This window comes from Tympanuchus pallidicinctus, unplaced genomic scaffold (assembly GCF_026119805.1).
Source record: "Tympanuchus pallidicinctus isolate F22 unplaced genomic scaffold, pur_lepc_1.0 scaffold15, whole genome shotgun sequence".
Taxonomy (NCBI): Eukaryota; Metazoa; Chordata; class Aves; order Galliformes; family Phasianidae; genus Tympanuchus; species Tympanuchus pallidicinctus.
This window is the reverse complement of record NW_026294669.1, coordinates 21,599,429-21,624,557: the sequence shown is the minus strand read 5'-3', so window position 1 is coordinate 21,624,557 and position 25,129 is coordinate 21,599,429. Positions and strand designations below refer to the sequence as shown.

The window sequence follows — 25,129 nt, the reverse complement described above, 5'->3', positions numbered from 1 at the left end:
TTTTAATGTTAGTCTTCCTTCTATGAAATTGATACTGCCTGAGCTGATGAAAATGTCCTTCAGGCATCAACTGCATTTCTACACCTTTAAAGATGACAAAATTCTGTAAATTATAACCACACAAACCCAAGTTAAAATGTCAGAGATACTACTGCAGGCCCATAGTGGTATGAGAGCAGTATCCTTTTTTGCTGTTCCTTTAAACTATGCTTGCAATGAAAAATGTAGATAATATAATTGCTCAACACATTGAAGTAGTTTAATTTTTGAAATACTTTTTTTATCTATATACTTTGTGATGGTCTTTCAAAAACTCCCTTTGTTTGAAACGGCTTTTCTTCCCCTTGTAATTTAAGAAATTATTCTAACCTTAGACTACAAAGAGTTATACTGTCTATATTTTACAGATACTTTCCTTCTAGCAAACATTCTGTTACTTTGGATGGAAGCTGTTCTAAAGAAATGTTATGAACGTGCACTTCTCTTTTCATATACAAACTCAACATGAAGGGAGTGTGAGCTGCTTTTTGTAGACAGGTTTCTAGGCTTGATTTCACCACTTCACGTGAAATGTTAACACTCATAACGCAATAGGCAGAAATTAACACTACATACTGTAAGGAATTAGGTCTGAAAATACCCTAATATAAACTAATTCAAATTATCAAGTTAGCTTGGTCACATTGAGATCACAACATTGTTGAATTTGTCCAGTTGCATAATCAATTCTCCCAGTGTGATAGTTTCAGTACTTTTACTTTATGATAAAGAATAAATATATTGCTTTTTTGGTTTTTTGGGGTTTTTTTTTTTTTTTTTTTTTCAAAATAAAAAATAGACTGAAAATGCATTATATTTCTTAAAATTATTTTTCATCTTAAGAAATGGAAATAAGAACAGGAACAGTTTTCTCTGAATAAGTACATGGAGAGCAGGCAAGCATCACCATTATAAAGTCCCATGACATTCAGTAGTGATGATTAATCATTAAATACACACAAACTGAAAAAAGTCAAATGAAGAATAGCGCTGGCAAATTTCCCAATCTTCAGGAGAAACTTAACTAAATAACATAAAATGTCAAAAATACGATGCAATTTTGTTTAGTAGTCATGCTTCTATGTATCATGAAAGTTCAACAAGGTGAATAAACACAGAAGCATCTCAGCAGGAAGAGAGATGGTGTGGTAAAAGTAAGGGTCCCTTATGCTATTATGTTGACCTTTTTACTATTTCCATTTCTTCTTTTTCCATCTGGGTGTAAAGCTTTTGTAACCTATAAAATAATAGAAATGCTTTGGTTGGCAGGGGTAATGTAAGGGAACACATAAGGAAATACAGTTAGTGCGGGTCTTTTGCTGTCTGTTAAGCTATTAACTGAGTATCTGTCTCATTTGCACAAGAAAACTTCAAATGTTCTGTGAAAACAGAAGCAAATCTTTCTATCCTTCTTTGGAGTAATGCTTCAAACAACAGGCAGTCAGAGTAGCTAACTTTAATTCCTACCTGCTAAAATTTAACCCAGGGAATCTGGTTGGTTTTCATATGAGTCTCAGACTTTGGTATTCTCTTCGGGGATTCAGCTAGAAAGGGAGAACTTCCACTGAGAATGCCTGTTCCTAAAGCAGGAACTCAGTGTGGCAAAGAATCAGACCTCTGCAGTCAGTTCTTACGGAAACATTACCTCTGTTAAAGTTCAGTATGAAAAAAATGACTGTTTGTGTAACTTTTTCTCCAAAATCACAAGGCTCCTTTTGAAGTATATGAGAGAAGAATAAAGACAGAGTAATACCGCCGTGATGTCAGTGAGTGCTGCTATATATAGACAAGCTAAGTTCTTTTTTCGGCTAAATTGCACATGGTATTTATGCAACAATAGGATTATGTTTTGCTCACAACTCACAAAAATGCATGCCTGCACTCTGACTCAAAAGACAATTTAATTTGTAAGAAAGATGAAAGACATCTTTATTCAGTCTTGATGAAAGCCAACAGTCTGTAGAAATGGTTTTCTGTGCGTATACTTCAGTACTAAGACTGCATCGAGAAGTGTACAAGTATACCTTATTCTCATTTTTGATGAGAGTTTGGAGTTGCTAACTGAATTGTAAGTAGAACCTGAAAATTTCATTCTCAAGGAGTGTGTGTGGAATTTATTCATTTTTTCAATACCATTTAATTATCATTATAGGTTATTAGGTATACTTCTCTACCACAGATCAAGTGAAGCAGTCTGGCGAGGCAAAACAGAAATCTGCAATTGTGTTAAATGAGAAATCTGCTTCAGAGTGATGTCTATTAATCCTTCTATACAGATTTAAAGTTCTGATATGGAGCTCTGTTTTTTTATCAGTGATAGTATCAGTCTTATGCTCTTATTCTACAGTACCATCTTAGTTCTTATGCAGTGACATTTATAAAGCTCTTATAACTATGTCTTCGAGCAGGTGGGGTCCAGTGATTCAGTCACAGTGGGAACCAGGAGCTTTTCCCTAATTTTTACAAAGTCTTTCTTTGTGACCTTCTTCATCCCCATAGATAAATCAGTTAGTCTTTCTTTGGCTCAGTTTTCCTGTCTCCAGAAGAAAATTATGACATTATATTGCTGCTGCTTGTCTTCCGAAGTGCTTTGACATACTGAGATTTAAAACACTGCAGAACTGCCTGCCAATGCTCTCACACAATGGCTGTGGCTCCCACACCTGGGGACCAGTCTCTGGTGGCTCGTCTTCCAACAGCAAAGAGCAGCCAGGCACTAACAGCCCCTCTTGTCTCTTTGGAAAACATTACACAGGTAAAAGGTTCTCTGTGAACCCTATCGACTTGACTTTTATTAAGGTGATGGTATAATTTGAATGCATCAAAGATGACTGACGTTCAGTCTTTGAAGGACAGAAAGTTAATTGCTGAATAGGTACTGCAGTTCTGAGGACATTTGTGTCTGTCCCATGATGCTGTTCATTCATGTCATTTCAGAGGAACGAATAAAATCTGCCTAGTGCTTCTCTTATCAGGCTGTACGACAAAGAACGATGCACTGGCACCTTTCAAAACCAATGGATGGAAACACTGGAAACAATTTCTATGTTGATTTAATGAAGTTCTGACTGTATGTAGTTGTATGTTCACCCCCACCATCCAGTCTTGGGAGTCATCCCACGCCCTTGCAGTGAGGAGTCTCCATGGCTTCTGTAGTACAGAAGTGTGTAGGTTCACCTGTTTGATCATTTTGTGTTAGCTTTGCAATTCTCACTTGGGTTGCTCACAAGGTGTCTTTTTCCTAGCTTTCAAGTTTGATGTGCCTTTGCCAAGCTCTAGGACTGAATGCTGTTTGCCAGGCATGAGGCTTACAGATGCTTATACTGTGACTGCAATGCTCCTTCTGGCAATGCTTTTTTATCTTTAACTGCCACCCTTACGCTTCCTCATTTTCTGCACATCTAGCTTTAATAGAACCACTCTTCTTCCTTGTCTTACTCTTATCATCCTCTTGTCTCTGATTTTCCTGCTGAAAATCTGTCTTAATGTCACATATTGAATAACTGAAGGGTAGCTTTAAAGTGCTTGCTGGGACAGAGATTATTACTGGGCATCACCGATGTAGCATGTGTCATACAGGGAAAAACTTCTGATGAAAATAGACTGATCTCTGAGAATATGAGATCACAAGATTCAATCCTAGAATAGTAGCCATTTTGCGTATGTTTGAATTTTGGGTGGTGTCCTAGTCTAGCAGAAATGCTTTCATGGATCAGTTTTATCTAGAGCAACGGCATTTCGTGTGAGATATTCTGTGGAAATTTACAATGAAATTTATTGTTTTTTTTCCACTTTATAACAACTACTATATTCAATGCAATGTTAAAGTGTTTAAATGCGACATATATTTGTGTCATATATTTCTAAGAATAGTTTTAATAGACCCTGACCATGTTTTTGTGTGTGGCAGAAAATTCAGTATGGCTTGTTTAGATTTTTTGAGCTTTGTCTCCTGCTGGCGATGGAAGGTATGAACAACGTTTAGCTGCAAAATGGCTGGGACAAGAAGCCTAAAAATATCTGTCAGAAAAATGAAATAGGATTAGTAGATGTGTATAGTTCTGACTATAAATAATCTTACACGAGTCCATTGTAAATCAAAGTAGTTGTGTTCATTTGTTTCTTCACCTCACATCTGAGGTGCCCTGCATAAGAGAGAAGCTGAATTTCGTCCTGTAGAAACTGGAGGGCTGTGAGGAAGGCTGGAAAGGCTGAGGCTGAACCTGTACACACTGTGCTTGTGCCCTCCGCAGCCCCTTGGCTCTGTGTGCAGTAGTCTCCCAGTGCCGCAGCTCATGAGAATGGTGACCTACATAGAAGTCAGACTTATTGCAGTTTTAAAACCTGTTCCTGCAGGCAACGTGTGTTGTAATCTGTCTAGTGACGCAGTTATCTAGTTTGAATGTGTGCCAGTAATTATCTGAGGCAGCCAAGCAAAGAGATAGTGCTGAAGAAATGCTCTTGCGCTCCTTTTCAGGCTGTTTACAGCCACCAATTCCATGTTTTGATGGTCAGCTTTACAAGACTGAGATGGTGCCATCTGTGAGCGTTAGGGCATTCTTATGGCACTGCACAAATAGCCTCACGCAAACAAAAATTTTTAAAAAGGGGAAAAAAACATTGGGGCAGTAGAAAATTGACTCAGGAGACTCTGTAGTTCCATGGATGTGAGCGTGAGCTTATGAGCTGAGCTTGTACGCCTATAATTCATGGGGTGTCTCTACCAAGCAGAGGTTTAGTCCATGCTTGGAATGGAAAAATAATTTTGAAGACTATTTCTGGGAGCTGAAAACCTAGGTGGTGATCAGATTTTTATCAGAGCATGGGTAGCCAGGGACTGCACAGTTGGCAGAAGGCAATGGAGTTTGACTGAGCACTTGTGCTTAACCAACCGTTTTGCAATCAATTTTAATTTCACATTTTCAGAATTCAGTAAAATATTTAATTCATTTCAGGAACCTATTTTTAGCATGTCAGGAAATGTTTGAAGGGGCAGCTGGCTTCCCTGGCTTGTTTTTATGTATATTCATAAAACATTTCCAACTTTAATGTAAAAATATTTACTTCACAAGGATATTTTTCTCTTTCTAGGAAGCCTCAATTTCCTTGCTTCCTCAGCCTCACCAAATAAACTGTATAAAAAGTGCCTCCTCCAATCCCTGAAGATGAAAGTCAAACCAGACAAGTGTTCACCGAGAGTTTAACCTATAGTTTGTGTCAGATTGAGTACTCTAGCCTTACTGAGAAGCTTCTTATCTCCATCAGATACCCAAATTGCTATCTTTTGTGACCACAGACAGAAGGATGCTTGGAGCATGTTGATATCTCTGAGTTAGATTGTATCCATCAAATAGTTATGGTACTGGGTGCTCTGTGAGAATGCTTAGTGCAGGCAAAACAGCCTGTGGGGGAGGCAAGGTAAATGTCATTGCATTTCACTGAAGCTGAATTCAGGGCTGCTTTCCAGCCAGCAGCATGAAGCTAGCATTTTTACCTCTGCAGTGTGCTGCCATTGCAGCACTGGCTGTTTTTCATGATTAGCAAATAACTTTCTGCATTGCAGGTTTGCATGCATGCAGCTTTCTCATCTCTATCATCTCTGTCGTTAAAAATAAAAGGATACAATGAGATCTACAAATTATGTTTCAGACTGGTTTGTAGTTAATGTAAAGCTTGTACTCTGAGAAAATTGAATACCGAGGTTAGGAGACTAAAGGCTTTTTGTACCTTTTCATGAATAGACAATTTCAAAACTTTATTACCCATAGGACACCTGATGAGAAAATAGCCTTATTTCAAATCTTGAAAGTGGGAGCTAGCAGAGAGTTTTCTGGGGGCAGCAGAAAGAGGAACTGTCAGTTCAGTAAGGCACCATCTTCCCCAGGTTGTTTGAAGGATAAGTTGGTTGCTCTGAGCCCTGGCATTGTCAGAAGGAGCTCAGCCTGGTCCTTTCTGTCCCTTGTGATAATAAGGTTTATATCATGCATGAAGTTACTATGACACTCAAGACCTGATCACCAGAGAAAATCCTTATTTTAGCAGTTAAGAGAAACATTGCGAAGTATCTATTAACTTAAATTCTGTCTGTATGTTGACACCAGTGAAAAGCCAAATGATGAGTGCTACATCTCAAGGCACTAGGATAGCTGTCCCAACACTGACAATTGTGAAGCCAGATATAGAACTTTTGGTCTATAAAATTGTGATTGTGAACAGAGGAACCACGTGAAAGACTGTATTCTGAAATTCTGAAGCAGAACTGGTAGGCTTTATCTGTATTTCAGATCTGATGTCATTAAAAAAAAAAAAAAAAGAAAAAGAAACAAGAGCACATTTATTTGCAGTCTTCTTGTCCTGGATGTTAATACAGTGGAATTTTGTAATGCTTTGACTTCCAAATATCAAGCTATTGCTTCAATAGTTGTTTGCTGATTTACGGGTCTAACTTTGGGCATAATAGTTGAAAAATATGTGGAGATACTAAAACCATGAGAATGTATGCAGGAAGGAAAAAGTAACAGGGGTCAGGGCAGCCACTTGATCTCTCCATTTTATTTTTCCAGAAAGGATGCATCATCTTTGGACCTTGGCTAAAAATATTGGCTGGTTGCACAATAGAATATTGCAGCTTCCAGTGCTTATGCTGTTTGTTCCCTTGCTATTTGTGTTTTTGTACTCCTGGTATAAGATGTCCCATAACAAACTAGTAAAATTGAGAAATGAAGAGGATGAGATATTGAATTAATGCCTATTGCTTTACCTTCTTTCCGCAGAGGGTTTCTTGCCCTGATAAAATATTGAACATTTTGTGAATGAATGCAACTTCCTAGCTTTTGTACATCATTGTGAACTTGAGGCAGCTGTAGTTGCTGAAGGTTTTGTGCTTGCTGCACTGTTAAGTTTGAAAAAATGTGTCAGGTTACCTGGTGCCTCTATGCCTAAGTAATTCACAGTATAATGTTGTTAATCTGCAGTTATCTGAATGCCTTCTATTTGGCACCAGAACAAATAGCTGTCTTTTCTAGCATCTCAGTAGGTTCATTAGATTAGCTTGTTATTTGGATTGAACATTATTTTAATAAAATACAGTATTATAAATTTACTGATTTGTTTGTTAATGTGCTGCAAGGTACCATGATGAGTCATTACAGCTAATCTTATTTGCTGGAATAAATGGACAAGATATATCTGGTGAAGCTATATTCCTGATGTTTTTATATTCTGTCTATTTGCTTTCTTAGCAATTTGCTTTGCTTAATAAATCTGCAGGCTTTCCTCCTCTCGTTAGTTCAAGTTAAATATGGAAGGAAATTTCCTTTCAGGTACACTACATTTTCCTTCCAAAACATGATTTTTAATGTCCTTTAGGCAAGGGGAAATAATTTTATGAAAGTGGATATGGACTGTTTTTTCCACAAATCCCACACAATGTTTTTTTGCATTAGTATAATTGAAACATGTGGCACACTCCAGCTTTAGTCTGGGTGTCAGTGATACCTTTACAAGTTCCAGCATCGTGTAGGCCTTATTGTATAATAAAACAATTTGATGAAACCTGTGCAGAGCTTGTGTGGTGTGCCCAGTTCTATGGGAAGAATCGCAGGGAAAAAGAAAACAGCTCCTTCTTGACAAGATCAACTCTCAGAAGCAAATTAAAATGACCATGTGTGTTATCTGGGCCCATTGCTGTGACATGCTGCATAACAGTGTATCCCTGACCAGCTATAATCTGTCTTTTCTGAACAATGTAGTCTTCTTCCTAATTTATTTGCTGTTATCAAAAATCAATACTACATTACCAAAGCATATGAATTGTGCTTTTATGTTATTATGAGTAAAATGCTTCTGTTTAAGGAGCCATAGCAATAATCAGCAGGAAGGGAAATAGGATTACACTGCATTGCTATTCTGTAACGCAGTGTGTTGGAGCACCAAAAGGTCTCTAAAAGCATACCTGTAACTTGAAGGGAGGAAGAAAGGGTGTTATGTGCCATTTCCTCTGCTCTTTCTATTTCCTCAGTTCTTTTTGTGCATTCCCTTCTGAGGGAAAATGCTCAAAGGGAATCTAGTATAACAATAACAGTTCATTACAGTGTGCGGCCCAGGCAGAGAAGAGTTCAGTTTGTTATTTAATTTGTTTGGATTGTCAACAGCTGTAACATCAATAGGTTGAGATGCTTGCAAAGACTTCCTTTCTCTTAAAACATTGCAACATGAATGAGAAAGTCTTGAGTACTTAAAGTCAAAATGTGTTTTGTACTCTATTCTGTAATTTTGGATTTTAAAAAAAACTTCTTTAAAATTCACTTACCATTAGAAATGTCTATATTTGGAATGGTATTATAATTTGCCAAAGATTCTTTAGACAGCAGTTGCCTTTACAGTTCAGAAAGTAGGAAAGAGGAATGACAGTAGGCTTTTGTTTTGACACATGATCTCTAGTAATAAACAGTGATAGTTGATTTACTTGTTATTACAGGGTAGTTCCTCTCTTTCTGACAGTTGATTTTATTTTTTTTAATACATTTTTTCTTTATACATTCTTTTCTTTAATACATTTATTTTCCTCTACTGATTGTAGTTAACAGTTTGATACTTGGTGTCAGTTTTAGTTGTGATAAACTTTACACAATTAGCTTGAGTTATGAAAAGGATGACATAAGTCAGCAGCTTTCCAAATCTTGACATTTTATGAACCAGCATTTCATGGATTTTGCTTTCCATATAGGAATTGGAATTCAAATTCTGGAAAGTGGTGTTTTCCAAGTATTGTATTTTCATCTTACTAAAACTTCTCATATGCTTTCTATCACCTTGACATCACATTATAATTGAATAAGAAGTTCCAGCATGTGGGCAATTAGTACTAATTTTTACTTTTATTTAATAAAAGAATGTATTGAGTCTCACTATGATATGTATTAATTATGGCAAATTATTCTCAGTTAATTTTTTTTCTGTTCTGTAGCTCTTCCTTGGCCATCTTTTACTTGGCTGTGGTGTTTAGTACGATTACAAGAAAATATAGATAAATTTTTACTTCATTTTGTAAGTAAAATCTAAGTTGGAATAGACAAAATTATCCCAGAGGAGTTCTTATAAGAAAATGACCCCTTCAGTGATTTTGTTTCAGAATTTCTTTCATTTCTTGTACTCTTTCCTGCAGACCTGTTGTGATAGTTGACCCTTTAATTACCAGTTTAATTGCTGTCTTTCCACAAAGATAAGGGTTTGTCAAATCTAAGTATGTAGCTCTTCTTTAGAGGGAACCATGGTGGAGAAAGGCTGAAGCGTTGGCAAACTAGCAGTATAGGTGTCTGTAGTAGGAAGACTGCGTATATTCTGACAGAGTGGCAGCTATGAAAGTGCAGAAGTTAGAGGATATGAAAATTCTCTTAGAAAACTCACATTTATGCAAACACAAATTTAGTAGACCTGTAGTCTACGGAGAAGATGAAGTAGAACAGAAATTGCTGCGGAGTGTTTTGGTTCTTCTGAGTGATTACAGCTCTATGTTGTTTTTTGTTGGTTTTCTTTTTCTTTTTTTTTTTTGCCTTAAGTAATCTTAATAGCCTGCTTCCCTGAGTTAGCAATAACTTCCTAACTAAATGAAGCTTCAAAGACAAAATGCCAGTTTTTCAATGCCAAAACTTCTCACGGGAGAGTACAGCTTGCAGTTGGTCTCTCAGTTGACAAAGACTGGTGAGAAGGTTAGCTGCTGTAACATTATTTTATTTTTTAATTGGAAAGGATCTTCTGCTTACAAATTTCATTTATTTATGTATTTGATAACCAAAAAGGAGGAGATCATACATACGACACGTGAAGCTGATGATGGTGCTATGGAAATGATAATAGTTTTAAAAATTAAACGAATATGCCTTCCTTTGTGATGATACCATTTCAGTGCTTGCCTCATCAAGCATTTTGTCCAAAGGCATTAAGGTCTATTGAAGCCTTATATCTGTCCTTCCTTATATTCTGCTATGACCTAAGAGTTTTGGGATGGATGTGTTCTGTTATACTCTGCTGGTATTCTGCAAAATCTGTGTCCTCTAAAAATCAGCAGGAATGTGACTCAAGATTGCTGTTCTCATTTTTTCTTTAGGTATTAGAACAAAGGCAGACCAGAAAAATAAGAGCAATACTTTTACTGGAGAAGCTGCAGTGTCTACATATTTTAATATTGCCTTCAGAAGACAGTTTCTAGACTCAAAAATCACAGTTTTCCAGTCAAGCCATAGGAGGGCTATGAACTCAAATGCGTTTTTCTTTCCTTGCAGTTTGATCTTTGTTCCATCAATTTTCAGCGCTTTGTGACAATTTTGCTTGTACTCAGTTGTCTACTGAAGAGTGAGTGGTCTTGAGACTTTCCTGAGAGACGCCACTCACGTTTGTCTCTTTGTTAATAACACAACTGCCTAACTGCAGTTGTTTTTAATGGTGGGACGTTTCTTTTGGCACTAGGTGATGCAGATGTACCTCCCATTCTGTGGGATTGCCATATCCAATGCCCAGCTATTTGCAGCCTCAAGGAAGGAATATGACAGAAGCAGGGTGAGTAACAAAATGTAAGTAAGTTGCTCCAAAAGTAATGCCTCCTATTTATTTCTATGGAAACTATCTTAGATACAAAGAGCACAATAACACTATTTGATAGAGCAAATTGTCAGATACAGAATTCTATTTTTTAACGTAGACAACACCATCAGCTATGCATTTTTGCCAGTGATGAAAAAGAGCCTGCATGCTATGCTCTTAAAAATCTATATAGTTGACAAGATCATGGCTTGTCTTCCATGTTGCTGTGACCACTGCTGAAACACCCACTGCTTCAGTGTATTCACATCTGTTGTTTGGTCTCCATAAACAATTCAGTAAGTGTCAATGAGTGTCAGTGGTGCCATCTTTTTCTGCAAGGAGGAATTCAATGGCATACCTTTGCTTCATATGCACTTCCATTTCAGGCACCATTTTAACAGACTGCCCCTCTACTGCCATCTGTCACAGCAACAACATGTAATGGAATACTGGCAGGAAGGTTGAAACTACTGCCATACCAGCAATGTCCACCTCTGATGTTGTGGACCAACATAATAAAATAGGAGGCAGTGCTTTTTTGAGCAGTCCTCGTGTGTTGGACCAGTATCAAATCTTCATCTTTTGTTCTTTCAGATTCCAGATTTCAGACTTTTTGCTAAGCAGACTGTCTTAACTACATTTTATTTCCAAGGATGCATTTCCAGCAGATAGCAAACTTTACTAAGGCAGCAAGCAGGGAACGTGGGAGGAAAAGCTCTTGGTGATATCTGTTGTTTCCTGATGTCAGTTTATTGTTTTGGAGTACTGAGACAATTGTACTGGTGACAATGCAGTAGAATTACATTGGCAGTGATTCAAACTCTAGTAAAACTCCAGAAATATCAAAACTTCAGCATTCTGGATTTGTGATATTCAATTTGTGTGTGAATAATTTAGATTCATCCTTATAAAAGTAAACAAGCAAAGACTTGTATGTGAAAGATTTCAACAATGTGGATCTGCATAGGTATGTTACTCATGGTTGCTGATGACATGTGAGTTGGGATAGAAGGCTTCAAAGAAGTGAGAGTAACAGTGAGCTCACATGCCCTTGGCTTTTTGGTGTGACTTTTATTTTTTTAAGAAATGAAATTGTGATTCGGGAAGTTTTTTCCTGATTTTTCACACTGAATTTTCAGTTGAAATGCCATCTGTAGTGCCTAACAAATCTTACTTCACAAAGCTGGGGAAACTACAGTGGGGTTGGTCCTTGTATCGAGCACTAACATTTTCATTGCTTGGATTTTAGTGCTTTTCATGTATGGAGGCTAGTGATTCCCACTCAGCTGAAAACTAATAGCCCATTCTAATAATGTGTAGATGTTAAGTATTGTTAGATATTTGAGCTTGTCTTTTGTCCAGCTCCAACTAATGGCTTCTATATTTTGGGTGTGGAGGTGTGGAGGAGGCTTGGAAAAAAATGCTTTTCTGCTACTGTTTGTGGTGGTGATGGTTTTTCTTTGTTTGATGTTGAAACAAAATTTTTTGAGCGCTTAGAGATATAAAATTTGCTACAGATTCCCAGTGTTCTGGACACAATGAGGAAGCAACATTTAATCTTTTGAGAGACATTCTTTCTGCAGAAGAATATTTTGGATGTTCACATTTGTCATCAGAAAATAGTAAATTCTGGTGAGTGGATGCATTAGGAAATACAGTTGGAGATGCAGCTATTTTTTCTTAGTGCTTCAGCCATGGAAAGCATAACAAATACTTGTTGCCATTTTACAGGTATATGGTAATCTGTACTTATGTTTCCGACCTGTTGATGGTCTTCAGCTTTGGCTGATGATTGAAAATAGTTGGCAATTAAAATGTGATAGTTAAACCCATATTTTGGCCTCCCCATCAATGAGGACATGAGTAGTGGCAACTTTAGCAACTGTGATCAACATTTTGATGACCAATGCATTGGGATAGCTAAGGCCACTAATGCTTTTATGCTTACCTAAATGGGCAGGTTTTCAGTTTCAGTGCCATTAGCCAGAATAAAGGAAAGAGCTTTGGACCTTTTTTGAACTTGTAGGAAAGAACGTGACCCATTGTTTTTGTAGGTTATGAAATGAGAAGGGGAGCTCTTCATTTTAGGTCATTGTATTTTACAGATAAATTGTTAGTGGTAAAAATGGGATCAGAGCTCTGTTGGAATATAAAAATATTAATATAATCTTTTTTCTCAAACTTTGAACATGAAGTTGGAAATAAATGCACTAGCAAATTCACTGTATCAAATCAAGTAACTCAATCCATACTGCATACCTGGGGGGTTGCATTCCACCCATTGTTTCATTTTTGGACCAAAATGAAACAGTTCGTAAGATTCTATTTTTATTGCTAGGAGTTGAACTGTGGTCAGTTTTGAGTATAGAGATGTGTACTTATTTATTTTTCTAGATGCTCCTCGGACCACACACCACTGACTGTTGCCATAATCATTAAGAACTTTGTGAATGAAGATTTCAGTTACCACTCATACTAAAATCAAGACTGCAGAGATTGACTCCTTGCAATGCTCCATATATTCGTGTATTCTGTAACCAGTATAAGAGTTCTGTATCCTTGTATACAGGCTTTACTGGAAGTAGTGAACGACCTCTTTGAAGAACAGACTGACTTAGAGAAGATTGTCAAGAAAATAATGCATCGGGCCCAGACTCTACTCAAGTGTGAACGGTGTTCAGTATTACTTCTGGAAGATATTGAATCCCCTGTAAGTATACCTGTACCTCTTGTTGAAGGGTTAATATATGAGTTGTGTAGCAGCTTTTTTTGTACTGTGGAGAAGCTGTTTCATATTGAATGTAAGCATTGGATAGCAAGAATTCTTTCAGCATATAATTATTCAATGCAAGTTGCATACAGGTACCTTTATCCAGTACCTGTTTGAAGGGAAACCGAAATGTAGTTTTGATTCCTTCTGTTCATTAAAGGCATTTAATATGAGGCCTGTAAGTTACTGAAGAATCTATCAGTGTTGTGACCCAGCAGTTTAGCTGTCTTTTGCATTTGTATTTGTGATGGAATTAGTGCTTACTGCAGAGCAGCTAGGAAGCAAGCGCTTCTTCGATTTGATTGGTAAAAAATAGGGACCTGATTTGTTCTCAATTATTTATTTGCTTGGCTTCTTTCTTTCATGCCATAGCCACTCAGAGGAAGGAAAAATCCTGCCTGTGGCTGTGTTCACGTTTACCTGGAACTTAAGACCTTTTTGTTGTTTTCAGGCTAATACCTTATCAAACAGGTGGCACCTGCAAGCAGTTTTAGAACTGTACTTGTTCTTGTGGTAGAAGGAAGCATTTGCATTGAGCAGGCGAAGTGAAAACATTACTTTCAACGTTACTGAAGTATTCTTGTTTTTTCCAATAGCTCTGTCAATTTGATCAGGGAATAATTACTTCATTGCAGAGCTCTTAAGTTGAGCAGGTAGAGATAAGCCATATGAAGCTATCTGTCCAAAGTTGGATTTCATTTTGGCATGAACCTTTGCCAGGATGCTTTAAATACTGCCATTCATAGGGTATGAGAGCCTCTTCTAGGAATGTAAACATTGTAATGATTGTTGTAATCAGGAGTAAAGTAAGTGGCTACCTTTAAATTAGTGTCTCCATTCAGGGTTTTGAGCACAATCTGCCTTTGTTCCTACTGATGATTAAAGCACTAGTTGAAGCATTCTTTTCTATCCACGTTTCTTCAGATTCACTGACTCTGTAATTGATTTGCTGTGCATCAGTGAGAATCTAAATGATTATCAAAGAATCACAAGATTGTGTATATGGCAGAAAAACTATTTATTTCCCGGAGGAAAGCTATGATTCTCATTTCATTTAAACTAATAATAATTAAGTACTTTCCATGGAGTGTGCCCTAAGTTACACAAGCATTCATGAAAGCACGACAGAGCTTTGGATTTCATGTATGTTCTGCTATGTAATTTTAATGTTTCTAGTCTTTCTTACACTAACCTCCCCCCACATTTCTTTTTCAATTACATGATGTAGTTCTACTACATTTCTGTTTGCTAGTATATCGTTTTTATTTTTTGTAGAGCAGTAGTATGTTGTGTTTGTAGCAGACGGTGGATGGCATTTCATTTTTTTTCTGTTCTTAGTACTTCTTCTACCACTTAACATGGAGGTGTTTTTTTTTTCCAAACTACACACAGTCTACGCATTCATCTAGACCAAATCCTGAGATGCAGACAGCTGAGGTATTCAGATAAGCCAAAGAACAACAGACCCTTCTGTTTTTTTAAATAATCATAAAACTTAGGTTAATTTGCAATGGAGAACAGCACCTTAATGCTCATTTATATTTATATATTTATATATATTATCAAAATATATTCATATATATATATATATGTATATATGTATATATATATGTATATAATATATATATTCATATATATTTTAATAAAGTGACAAAGCAATTATTTTCCCTATTTCAAAGGGTTAACCTTTATATCAAAATGGATCTCCATAGACTAACTTAATGCTAAGCCATGTCTAAAATATCATCCATATGCAGCATGAAAAACATTTACAATTCAGAACTGAAATGGAAGGTGAATGTTCCTTAGCATCTAAAACCATTATCTATGTTCTGTGTTCCATCAGCTACTCTTAAAAGGCTTTGTTTGTGTACTGTTGACACAAAAGTTCAAGGAAAAGAGATTGCAATTACTGCAAAAGCATATTTCTGTTTACTCCCCCCCCCAGCCTCCCCCAAGGAGGGGGAAAAAAAAAATAAAAATAGATTTAGGTAAAGCTCTGTAGTTCATGTTCAAAAGAGCTCTGAAGGGAAGCATACTGTTGCAAAAATGATTTCTGTTCTTCATAATTCATTAAGCTATCATTTGATTTGGTATTGTTTGTTTTATGAATGGTGTGTAGTTCATTTTTACATTAATTCTTCACCGAGGAAATACAGATTTAATTCTTTGTTGTAGGTTCATTGGAGAAATATATGGTTTAAATACAGTAACTTTACATTAGTGTTTACTTATGTACTTGTAATTTTAACAACAATTTTAAATTCCTTTTGCTTATGTGACAGGTAGTGAAATTTACAAAATCCTTTGAGCTGCTATCTCCAAAATGCAGTGCTGATACTGAAAACAGGTTGGTGCTTATGTCTTCTATGGTAATAGATTGCTTTATATTTTTCAGTTTAAAATTTGTTTGATCTTGGTTTTATTTTGTTACGAATCTTTAGATAGATTTACTTTAAGAGTGTCAGCCTACTGTTTTTACTCGAACAAGATTCCTTTTTGCTTCAAATGAAAAACTGAATGAAAAAATGAAAAACAATATTAACAATAAATGTTAATATTGCTACACACACTGATATAACATTATATCAATATCTCAAAAGAGAAGCCAGGAAACTAATGATGATTTTTGTTATTGAACTTGTGGAAAATACACAAATGTTGTTTTGCATGGTAAGTGCTGAAGTAAAAAATTACAATTTTTTTTAAATTGTTTGCTGATCTTTTACAAAATGCTTCCTTACAGTTGCATAGAAAGGTTTCCAGTAAGATTTGATTTCTGTTCTTGTGAAGCTGTAAAACCTAAAAACCTCACAGAACATGCATATGCTAAAAATTGCATTCCTGTGAGTAATTCTGGTGTGGGAGTCCAGTCAAAACAAATGTATGTTTTGCTTAATAGGATCTGTTTTTAAACATTGACAAAGGGCTAGCTGTAAGTAGTAAGATATCTGTTTGTGGGATTATTGTACTAATGCTTACAAGATAGTATAACTGGTAACACAGAAGTTCACATAAAAGGTCCTAAATATCAAATAAATGGATGAAGTTTCAGGGATATTGTGAGAAGGCTTCTCCCGTATTTTAAGACCCTAAATCAATGATTAACTCATGTATATTGAATGCAAAATAAAATGATTCTAATTCTAGATTATAATTTTCCATGTGGAATTGTTGCCATAATGGTGTAAGCCTTCTCTCCATCTTGCAATACATAGCAGGCTTGAAGATGACTTTGTGCTTTGCCACACACATTTTTTTCAAACAGCTTTGAAATATATTTATGGATAATTTCCTGCCTTTAGTGCTTTTCTTATCTACTTCCAGTGTGGTAAGAAATTGCCACTCCATTAAGGTTAATGTGCATATTGTCCTCCAAATTATGACAGCTCCTAATTCTTAAGGTTTTTCGTAGGTTGTTGTCACAGAATTACTAAATTTACTAGCTGACAGCAGAGTCCAGGTCCACAGAAAGACAGATAGAAACTAGATCTCTTGTACTCTACCAACCACTGAAGAGATGGATTCTTGAGACAAAATAGGAAAGGGAAGCAAGTGATAAAAAAAAAAATTAAATAAAAAAATAAAAAAAATCACTTTACAGGTTAAACATGAATAAATAATCTGTTTATCCATCTGGGACCTGTAATTTAGTCCCTTTCAGAAAGAGAATCAGGGTAGCACCTGCTCTTTCCTAGGTCAATTAAATGGGTGACCATACCTTCCTTTTGTTAGGGGTCAGAGGAGTGAATCAAGAGATGTGGTTGTTATTCCTGTTTTTGTCATGCTTGATCAGTAGCCAGCTTAGTCAAGACAGTGTAGACTGGTGTGAAAATAACCAAGCTGCCTTGTTTCTTGTTACCATAGTTATGTTAGCATGTTACCAAAAAGCAATTTGTAGTAGCCTGCACTGCTTCTAGTCGATTGGCTCAACTTTTAGTTAGAGAGATGAATAAACACATGCCAACTATTAGTAAGATTTATAAAGGTCTATTTCTGTGCATTTTAATGTAAAGACTGCTTTTCCTTCATTTTTCCATCCAGTGGGGGGAGAAACTGGTTTTACAAAGATTAAGTTGAGACTGGCAGATATGATGTTGCATTTGGATCTAGCACAGGCACAGCTTGAGTTGTTGGCACTATAGTGGAAAAATAAAGGTTATTTAGGATACAGAACAATGCCAGGAGCCCTTGGCATTTGAGCATTTCTTCTAGTGAGTTTTGCCCTTTTCATTTCACATTCTATGGACCTAACTAATGCAGTGTCATGTAGGAAAAGAAATGGCAAGATGAGTTTCTTCATCATGACTCCAATGGAGATAAATATTACTATTTTGAAAATTTAGTGGAAATATAAAGAGGTTATAACTGAAACCATTCTCAGCCTGTAAGTTTTAATTTGAAGGAGGGAGAAACTCCAAGGACAGCATAGTGTTTTGGTTCTAACTTTTCCTCCTTTGGTTTTAGAATAAATTAGCTTATCTTTTGCCTTTTTCATTTCTGCATGGTGAAAGTTTACCAGCTTAGTCCTTGAACATTATAATGAATATTCACGTCTTTTTTTCTTTGCTGTTGGTTATGAAGAAATACCTTGTGAGACCACACTTGAATTTATCTGTTTGACAGATTCCAGCACGTGCCAGGATCAAGTTCAGTTCTGATTCATAAGATACAGTCCTTTATGACAATCACTTTATTCTTGAAGTACAGGTTTTCAAGTTTTTCTCTCTTTGAAAGAAAGCTACTTGAATCTTTGAAGCCTTGAGTTCACTTTGGATGTATTCTGGGCAGAGGTGAGCGGGGGGCAGGTGCTGTGAGCCATGTCTTTCCTGCACAGAAGGCATCTTAGTGGATGATGTAGCTGAGATTCCTATTCAATAACTTGAATACCAGAGGCGGTGAGAAGGTGAACAACCTTGGCTTGTATGAGCTGCACAGAAAATATCTGTGCTCCTTCCCAGTTAGGCAGGCATAGAGAAAGTGCAGAAATCTGTGCTATTGCTGTTTCACTGCTGCCATCCCTAGGAGTGATGCTGACTCCTGCATCGCCTCATTCCCTGCAGTGTTTTTTATGTTTTTTAAGCCATATTCCTGCTCTTCTAGTCCTAGGAGTTGGAAGGGTTTACGTTAATTTAGAGTGAATTACAGGTAGCTGTGCTTCTGGCTGCCCCTGTGAGAGAATGTCGCTTTCAGGAAGATCACAAGAACTCAATTGTGTGAAGGGAGCCTGCAGCACCACTCAGTGCTCTTAAAGCAAAGCATTCTTTCCTGTCTGGCACATGATGCTTCTGCCTGTGTGTAGGCAAAACAGGAGGCAGTGGCATGCAGCTGCCTGCATTAGTCCAGCAGTCCAGCTCACAGCTTTCCATGGTATATTGTTGCTTGTGATTTTTAGAGGCAATTCTGATTGTTCTGAGCTGCTGAGAATAGAGAGGGAGCCAGCTGGCTGAGATTCACATCAGAATTTAACACTGATAATTCCTCTGGTGAAAGTCAAGTGCATCTCTTCAGAGTGTGGTTGTAAAGCACTTGCAAAGATTGGGAATGATGCAGAACATACTGCTAATACTTCTTCCTGACTTGATATCATTTACAGTTTAAAATGCTGAACAGTTATACTCTAAACCCGATTTAAAGTGTCTTAGATTATAATGAAAGTATCCAGATTTTTAAGATATGAAGTGGGGATCTGTGCATTTGAAATTAGATTCTTATCCTGAAAGATCTTTTTCCTCCACTTCTCAAGTATATTGATGTCCTCAAATAAATCTTACATCATAAAGATATATTTTCTTACCTAGCTCAAAAATAATTTCTTTCAGTGAAGGCCCCTGTCAAAGTGCATGTGCAACATTTATTACAGTCACTCAAAATTCTTATCCCAAATTAAAGCTGATACACTTGGATTTCTTTGTGTAAATCATTATTATTATCTTTATTTATAGCCTTTTAGGAATATTGAGTTTTCTTTCAAAGGAATGACTTTAGTTAAATTAGCTTTCAGAAAATTAATGTGGCCGACAAAAATCAATCCTTTCATTTTGATTGAGTCTTCTGAGCATGTTAGTGTGCATTTGTCTTCATCTTATCCATTATTTTGAAGTTTCAAGCCATTGTGGTCTTCTCCACAGCTGTTCAATCACTTTCTCCTAGGTAATGTCTCAGGTGTTGACCAGTTTTATTCTCAAAGCTAAGATAGTATGCATACAGGTGTTCACACAAATAGCTTCTGCTTGCCAATCATAAAAACCTGTTTGCAATAAGTCAGTGAGCATTTTCCTGCTGAGTAGACAGGGGAATGGGTGAGGATTTTCAAGGTCTATGTGGACATTGAGTTTTCAGCACAAGCTGAGGTGATGCTGGTGTATTGAGCTCACAGTTCTTGTATCTTATGCTCTGTAGTCCTTTAGTAGTTGTGGCAGGTCAGTCAAGTAGGAAATATTCACGTATTATATACCTAGCAGGATCCACCTGCTGTAATACACAGTATTGATTTCAAGACTCATTTCACAATCCCTTCTATTGCCACTCTGATCTAGCACTGCAGATGAAAAAACATTCCACAAAAATCTGAAATTCTGTGCTTTCAGGTAGCTTTACAGAAAATTTTTAGTACTGGTTTCAGGCTTATCTCCCACAGAGATGTGAACATGATCCTGTTATTGATTCATGTGTCAGTGGATTTCATTATTAAATGCGTAAGTATCGTGGGAGATCAATGATATTTTCAATCAAAGGAGTTGCATAAAGAAGAATTTCTTTTATATCCTCTTTCAATAAATACCAAATTACTGCTCCAAAGATAATGCTTAATAACCATTAGTAACTGTGAACAGTTCTGCAGTTCCTGTGAGAATGCCTGTAAAACGTGCTGGACTTTGAAGCAATGTTGAATGTATTCTTTCCTTCTCTTGCTATATCTTTTGATAGTTTCAAAGAAGGTGTGGAGAAATCACCATCTTACTCTGACTGGCTAATAAATAACAGCATTGCTGAACTTGTAGCTTCCACGGGTCTCCCGGTGAATATCAGTGATGCCTATCAGGATCCTCGCTTTGATGCTGAAGTAAGATTTTTAGAAATGTGAATGTAACGTTGTATTTTTGGCATTGAAACTAATACAATGCAGTTTTACAGTTACAAGGTAAAATTACAGTTACAAGTAAAATTGAGTGTATCAGTTTTGAATTATTTTCTTTCCAATATGTCCTTGTTCAGGCCTGATGCTATTGATGTGACTTTGTATAGCTAACACGTCACTGAATTAGCTTATGACTACAGGCAGTTACTGGCCTCTTGGTGATTCTTTTTTAGTTAATATTTAAGCAATACTTTCCACTATCAAGTACTTTGAGATTTACACAAATTGATTTTCGTTGCTGAAAATTCTGCTGTTGATGTTAGCAATGTCATTGCTAGCTGTCAGAATGACTCAGATTGTGCACATGGAGTGTAGACAACCAACATCTAAAGAGACAAATGTTGTCTGTGGTCTTACTTGGCCAACTACCCTCTTAATCTGGTATTTTGCACAAAACAAATGTACGTGTTGGACTAGTTATTTCTCCGAGATGAATAAAGCTCCTAGTAGATGTTTTGTATGAATCCTAAGGTATTAGTTCCAGTCACAGCTAGAAAGATAAAAATGCATGTACATATATATATACGTATAGAACCTGAATAAATGTTAAAGGCATAGGGAAAGATGAAGTCTTCACTGCATTCTGTCCAGTGGAACCTTATTGCTATGGGGGACGTGGCCAGCAGTTTGGCTGCACGTGAATCAGTGGATAGTCTTGGTCAGCAAGCTTACCAAATCATAACACTACAGTAAATGTGCTTGGAAGTATTTCATGCAAGAGTTTCCTTGGCTTCGGTTTCATTACGTATGTCACTATAGATAGTAGTGCCCTCATCAGAAGACTTTGTCAAAAAAGAAGAAAACTAAAAGGAGTCAGCTGTAAAAATGGTCAAAAAAAACCTATGTTAATGCTAATTTATTCAGAATTTTTAGAAATACAATTAATGCCTGGGGTCTATTCCTTGCCAAAGAGATATGCTGAAATAAAGCATGCCAATCCTTGCTATGTTTGCAGTTGTACTTCCAGTATGTTATGTCCTGAATAATTCATTTGTCTTGTATTTGGTTTACAGTTAGTCCATTTGAAGTGCTGCCCAATTTATATATAGAAAAAAATCTTTTGATATAAGGGGCAGCTATTATTTTTCTGTTGGTGGGTTCATGTGAACATTTTATTCTTAAATTTAACTGTTGCAATGGATTATTTCTCTGGATAGTCAAGTATAGTAAAAGAGGAGCATAATGGAAGCTCTCATTTCTATATTTTAGGCTGACCAGATTTCTGGCTTTCACATAAGGTCTGTTCTCTGTGTTCCTATATGGAATAGCAACCACCAAATAATTGGTAAGAACTTCCTCATAGCCACACCAATTTTGTGCTAATGTAAATTGAATTCTGTCTTTTTAATTCTGTGTTCCTTTTCTTCTTTTTCCCAGCTGAATATTGTTAAGAAGTTACGGTACCTAGGATGCATGCTAAGTATCCAAGAAGGGATGTTTTGACTTGGATACTGTATGGACTTTTTCAGCTTTCCCATTGTGTCATTGTTAAGTTATACATGGTATTGAAATTTGAAAACAAACACGATGAAAACTGAAATGCTAACACTATTAGTGAAAAAAGTTTGTTGTGCTTTGATAGTTTTTTTTGTGGGTCTGACCTTTTGCGTATAACTCATGTAACTGTTTCTGCAGCCCTGCCAGACAGTTTCCCTCTTTAACGATGAAACGCACAGCTAGGGATGACTTACCGGAGAGACTGAGGCAGCTGTCAGGGTTGCCTGAGGCAGCAGTGTGTGCTGGATTAGGATGTGACAGGGTTTTATTGTCTGTTTGATAGGATGCTTCCCAACAATGATACACCTGCATTCTTACTGGCTTTTGGCTGAAAAAAAGAAATAATATTTATAAATTAGTACCGGTTTCCTCCTCAGCTTTCCCCAGAAGATTTCAAGTCAAAGCTGAATCAGTTTAGACTTGTAATATTTGCATCCCTGTATGCTGTGGCAGTTGGTGAGAGCTGGAATCAGGATTGCTTTGAAGGTACTCAGTGCCATGCGGAATCTTTGAGCCTAATCAGTAGAGATGTTGTGGGAAGTGAGCCTTTTATATATACGGCTCCTTCTTTGTTGTGAATTGCATATTACCTGAGAAAAGTAGAAGAGAAACTCAATGCTCAGAAGCTGATAGTTCGTATTGTTTGACTAAGGGTAAGCTTAGCTAAATGAAGTAGAAATGGTTTGTTGCAGTAGAACTCTGTTCAGCTAGAGCCAAGACTTGGAGTGCTTCCAGGTGGTTTAAGGAAACTATTTTTTTCATTGTTCAATACATCTGTGGACCAGTCATGAGAAGGACAAAAAAACGGGTCTTACATGCCCAGATGTTGTTAAATTAGCTGATACTTAGGAATGAAGGTCAGTGTTGGTCAATTATGTAACTTCAAATTGCTAGGACAACTAACTTTACTCTGTTTGTGAAATCTTTTCTGAAAGGGATGTTGAACCTTTTCTGAAAAGCACTGGGAGTCATTTTGTTTGGCTCCCAAATGTTGTACTTACAGAACAAAGACTAACAGCTGAAAGAACTAAGCAGTCCTGGTATCAAAACAGACAGACCTCCACATATTGATGTCTGCTTATTGTTTTTCTTGATAAATATTTGCAATTTTGCTTTCCAGTTTTACAAATATATTTTAAATGTTACTATTGAATAAAGTGTTCTGCATTATTAATTTGGTGAATAAAGATTATAATTTATATTAACTCTTTCTAAAGGGGTAGCTCAAGTGTTGAACAGACTCGATGGGAAGCCCTTTGATGATGCTGACCAGCGACTGTTTGAGGTAAGAGACTTCAATCTTGTAGCAGAAACACGCTTTTTCAGCAGGATTTGATATTTCTGGGTAATGCTCATTCAGCCTACTTAAGGGAGGTGGGAATGATATGTTATCTACTCAGGCTACTCATATGTTATCTACTCAGGCTGCATCCTGTCTGAAATAGCTCTTGCATCTGATCATTCTCATCTAATTAAGGCCAGTGACTTACATTCATTCTCAAGGTAACTTATATAAACATTCCTAAAACTTTTAGTGATTTCTTTTCAGTTGCTGACCCAGCATTCATCTTTATGTTTATATTATAACAAAATGATCATTGATTTTCTTTTCTCTCTTCTTCCTCCCACCTTTCTCTCATTTTAGGCCTTTGTTATTTTCTGTGGTCTGGGCATCAACAACACGATTATGTATGACCAAGTGAAGAAATCCTGGGCAAAACAGTCTGTGGCTCTTGATGTATGTGTACTTCTTAATGAAACTTCTTTGTGATTCATAAGTTACAAGTACAGAAAGCTACTGCTCCTGAATTTATTGTACTTAGCATCATTTTTTAATCTACTTTTCTGCACCTTAGAGCAGTGTTTTACAGAAGTCCTGAAGGGAAACTTCAGAATACACTTAGCTGTGGAGCTCATGCACAGCTTTACATAATTTTGAAATCCCATCTGATGTCCCTGATTGTTCTTTAGTTGTTATGGTTTTTTTGGGGGGGGGGGTTGTGATTTGTTGTTTGTTTTTGCTTTAAGAGGGGACAGTGATGCCAAGCTAGTTCATTGCAGATACAGGTGCTGGAATGAGTCTTTGTCTTCTCCATCATTAACTGACATTTGTTAAAACTTGCTGTTTTTACATAGCCTGTTGTCTTTCTTTTCTAGTGTTGTGAATGAGAAGTAGTGTGAACAGGAAAAAAGTGATCAGTAGAAACTCTGCTATTGTGTATCAGAGCAAACGCACAATGGTCTTCCAGCACAATGCCTGTCTACACAACATTCAGAGCAGTTAAATGGATAAAAAACTGATGTCTGTCTTCCTCCACTAACTTGGAAAGAATTTCTTTTCCTGCGTTTTTCCCCCATTCAAGAAGAGCAAAACTTATCTGCTCCAGTAAAACAGACTCTAGAATGCAGAACTTTCAAAAAACAATAGCTTCTATAAGCGGATTCAACAATGAAGTTCTATATTATATTCTAGAAATTCTAAACATAAGATAGTGGGGAAAAAATCACAAGGATAAAGCTTTGAACTTTGAGAATAGCTTTAGAGATTTACATTATTCCTATCTGAATCAACAACTGAGCAAAGTTTGAACGAAATTTAATTTCTTTTTGAAGCATTATGCTAGACTCAATTTTTATAAGATTCCTTCAATGAAAAGAGTAGATTTGTATGATTTTAGTATTATAATAAATTTCAAATCTTGTAACAATAAAATTATCTAGACATCCCTGATGTGAGCATGCTTGTAACTGTGGAGCTCCTTCAAATTTCCACTGTGCTCACCGTTGTGATAAGAACCAAAACACCAGCTTTATTCTGAATGACAGGAATTTCTCTGACTTAAAACAAAATGCAAACCAAACTGGATAGCTAAGAAGATAGCATTTTTTTTTTCCTCCTTTCCTGAAGATATTGAAGATATTTGTCTTATGTATCAGGAATCAACCCTATAAAGCATGTAAACACGTTAAGTCTTTTAGAAAACATTCTAAGCATTAGTAGCATTTTGATTATTCTTATTTATGTGTCCCTTTTGGAGGGAAAGTGGAAACCTTTGCTGCTCTGGCCTGCTGCAAAGATTCCTTCTTTACATGTCACAGTC

At 36.6% G+C, this 25,129-nt stretch overlaps 1 protein-coding gene across 4 annotated transcripts in view; it reads left to right on the top strand.

Moving 5' to 3' along the window:
- Positions 1–25,129, top strand: part of PDE11A (phosphodiesterase 11A) — a 126,797-nt gene that overhangs the window by 41,809 nt on the left and 59,859 nt on the right. For all 4 annotated transcript variants that reach the window (XM_052675773.1, XM_052675772.1, XM_052675774.1 and 1 more), the window contains exons 3-9: positions 10,507–10,596; positions 13,190–13,330; positions 15,676–15,740; positions 20,321–20,456; positions 21,741–21,816; positions 23,246–23,313; positions 23,674–23,766. In XM_052675773.1, coding sequence (XP_052531733.1) covers positions 10,507–10,596; positions 13,190–13,330; positions 15,676–15,740; positions 20,321–20,456; positions 21,741–21,816; positions 23,246–23,313; positions 23,674–23,766 — 669 coding nt within the window. The remainder of the gene's footprint in view (positions 1–10,506; positions 10,597–13,189; positions 13,331–15,675; positions 15,741–20,320; positions 20,457–21,740; positions 21,817–23,245; positions 23,314–23,673; positions 23,767–25,129) is intronic.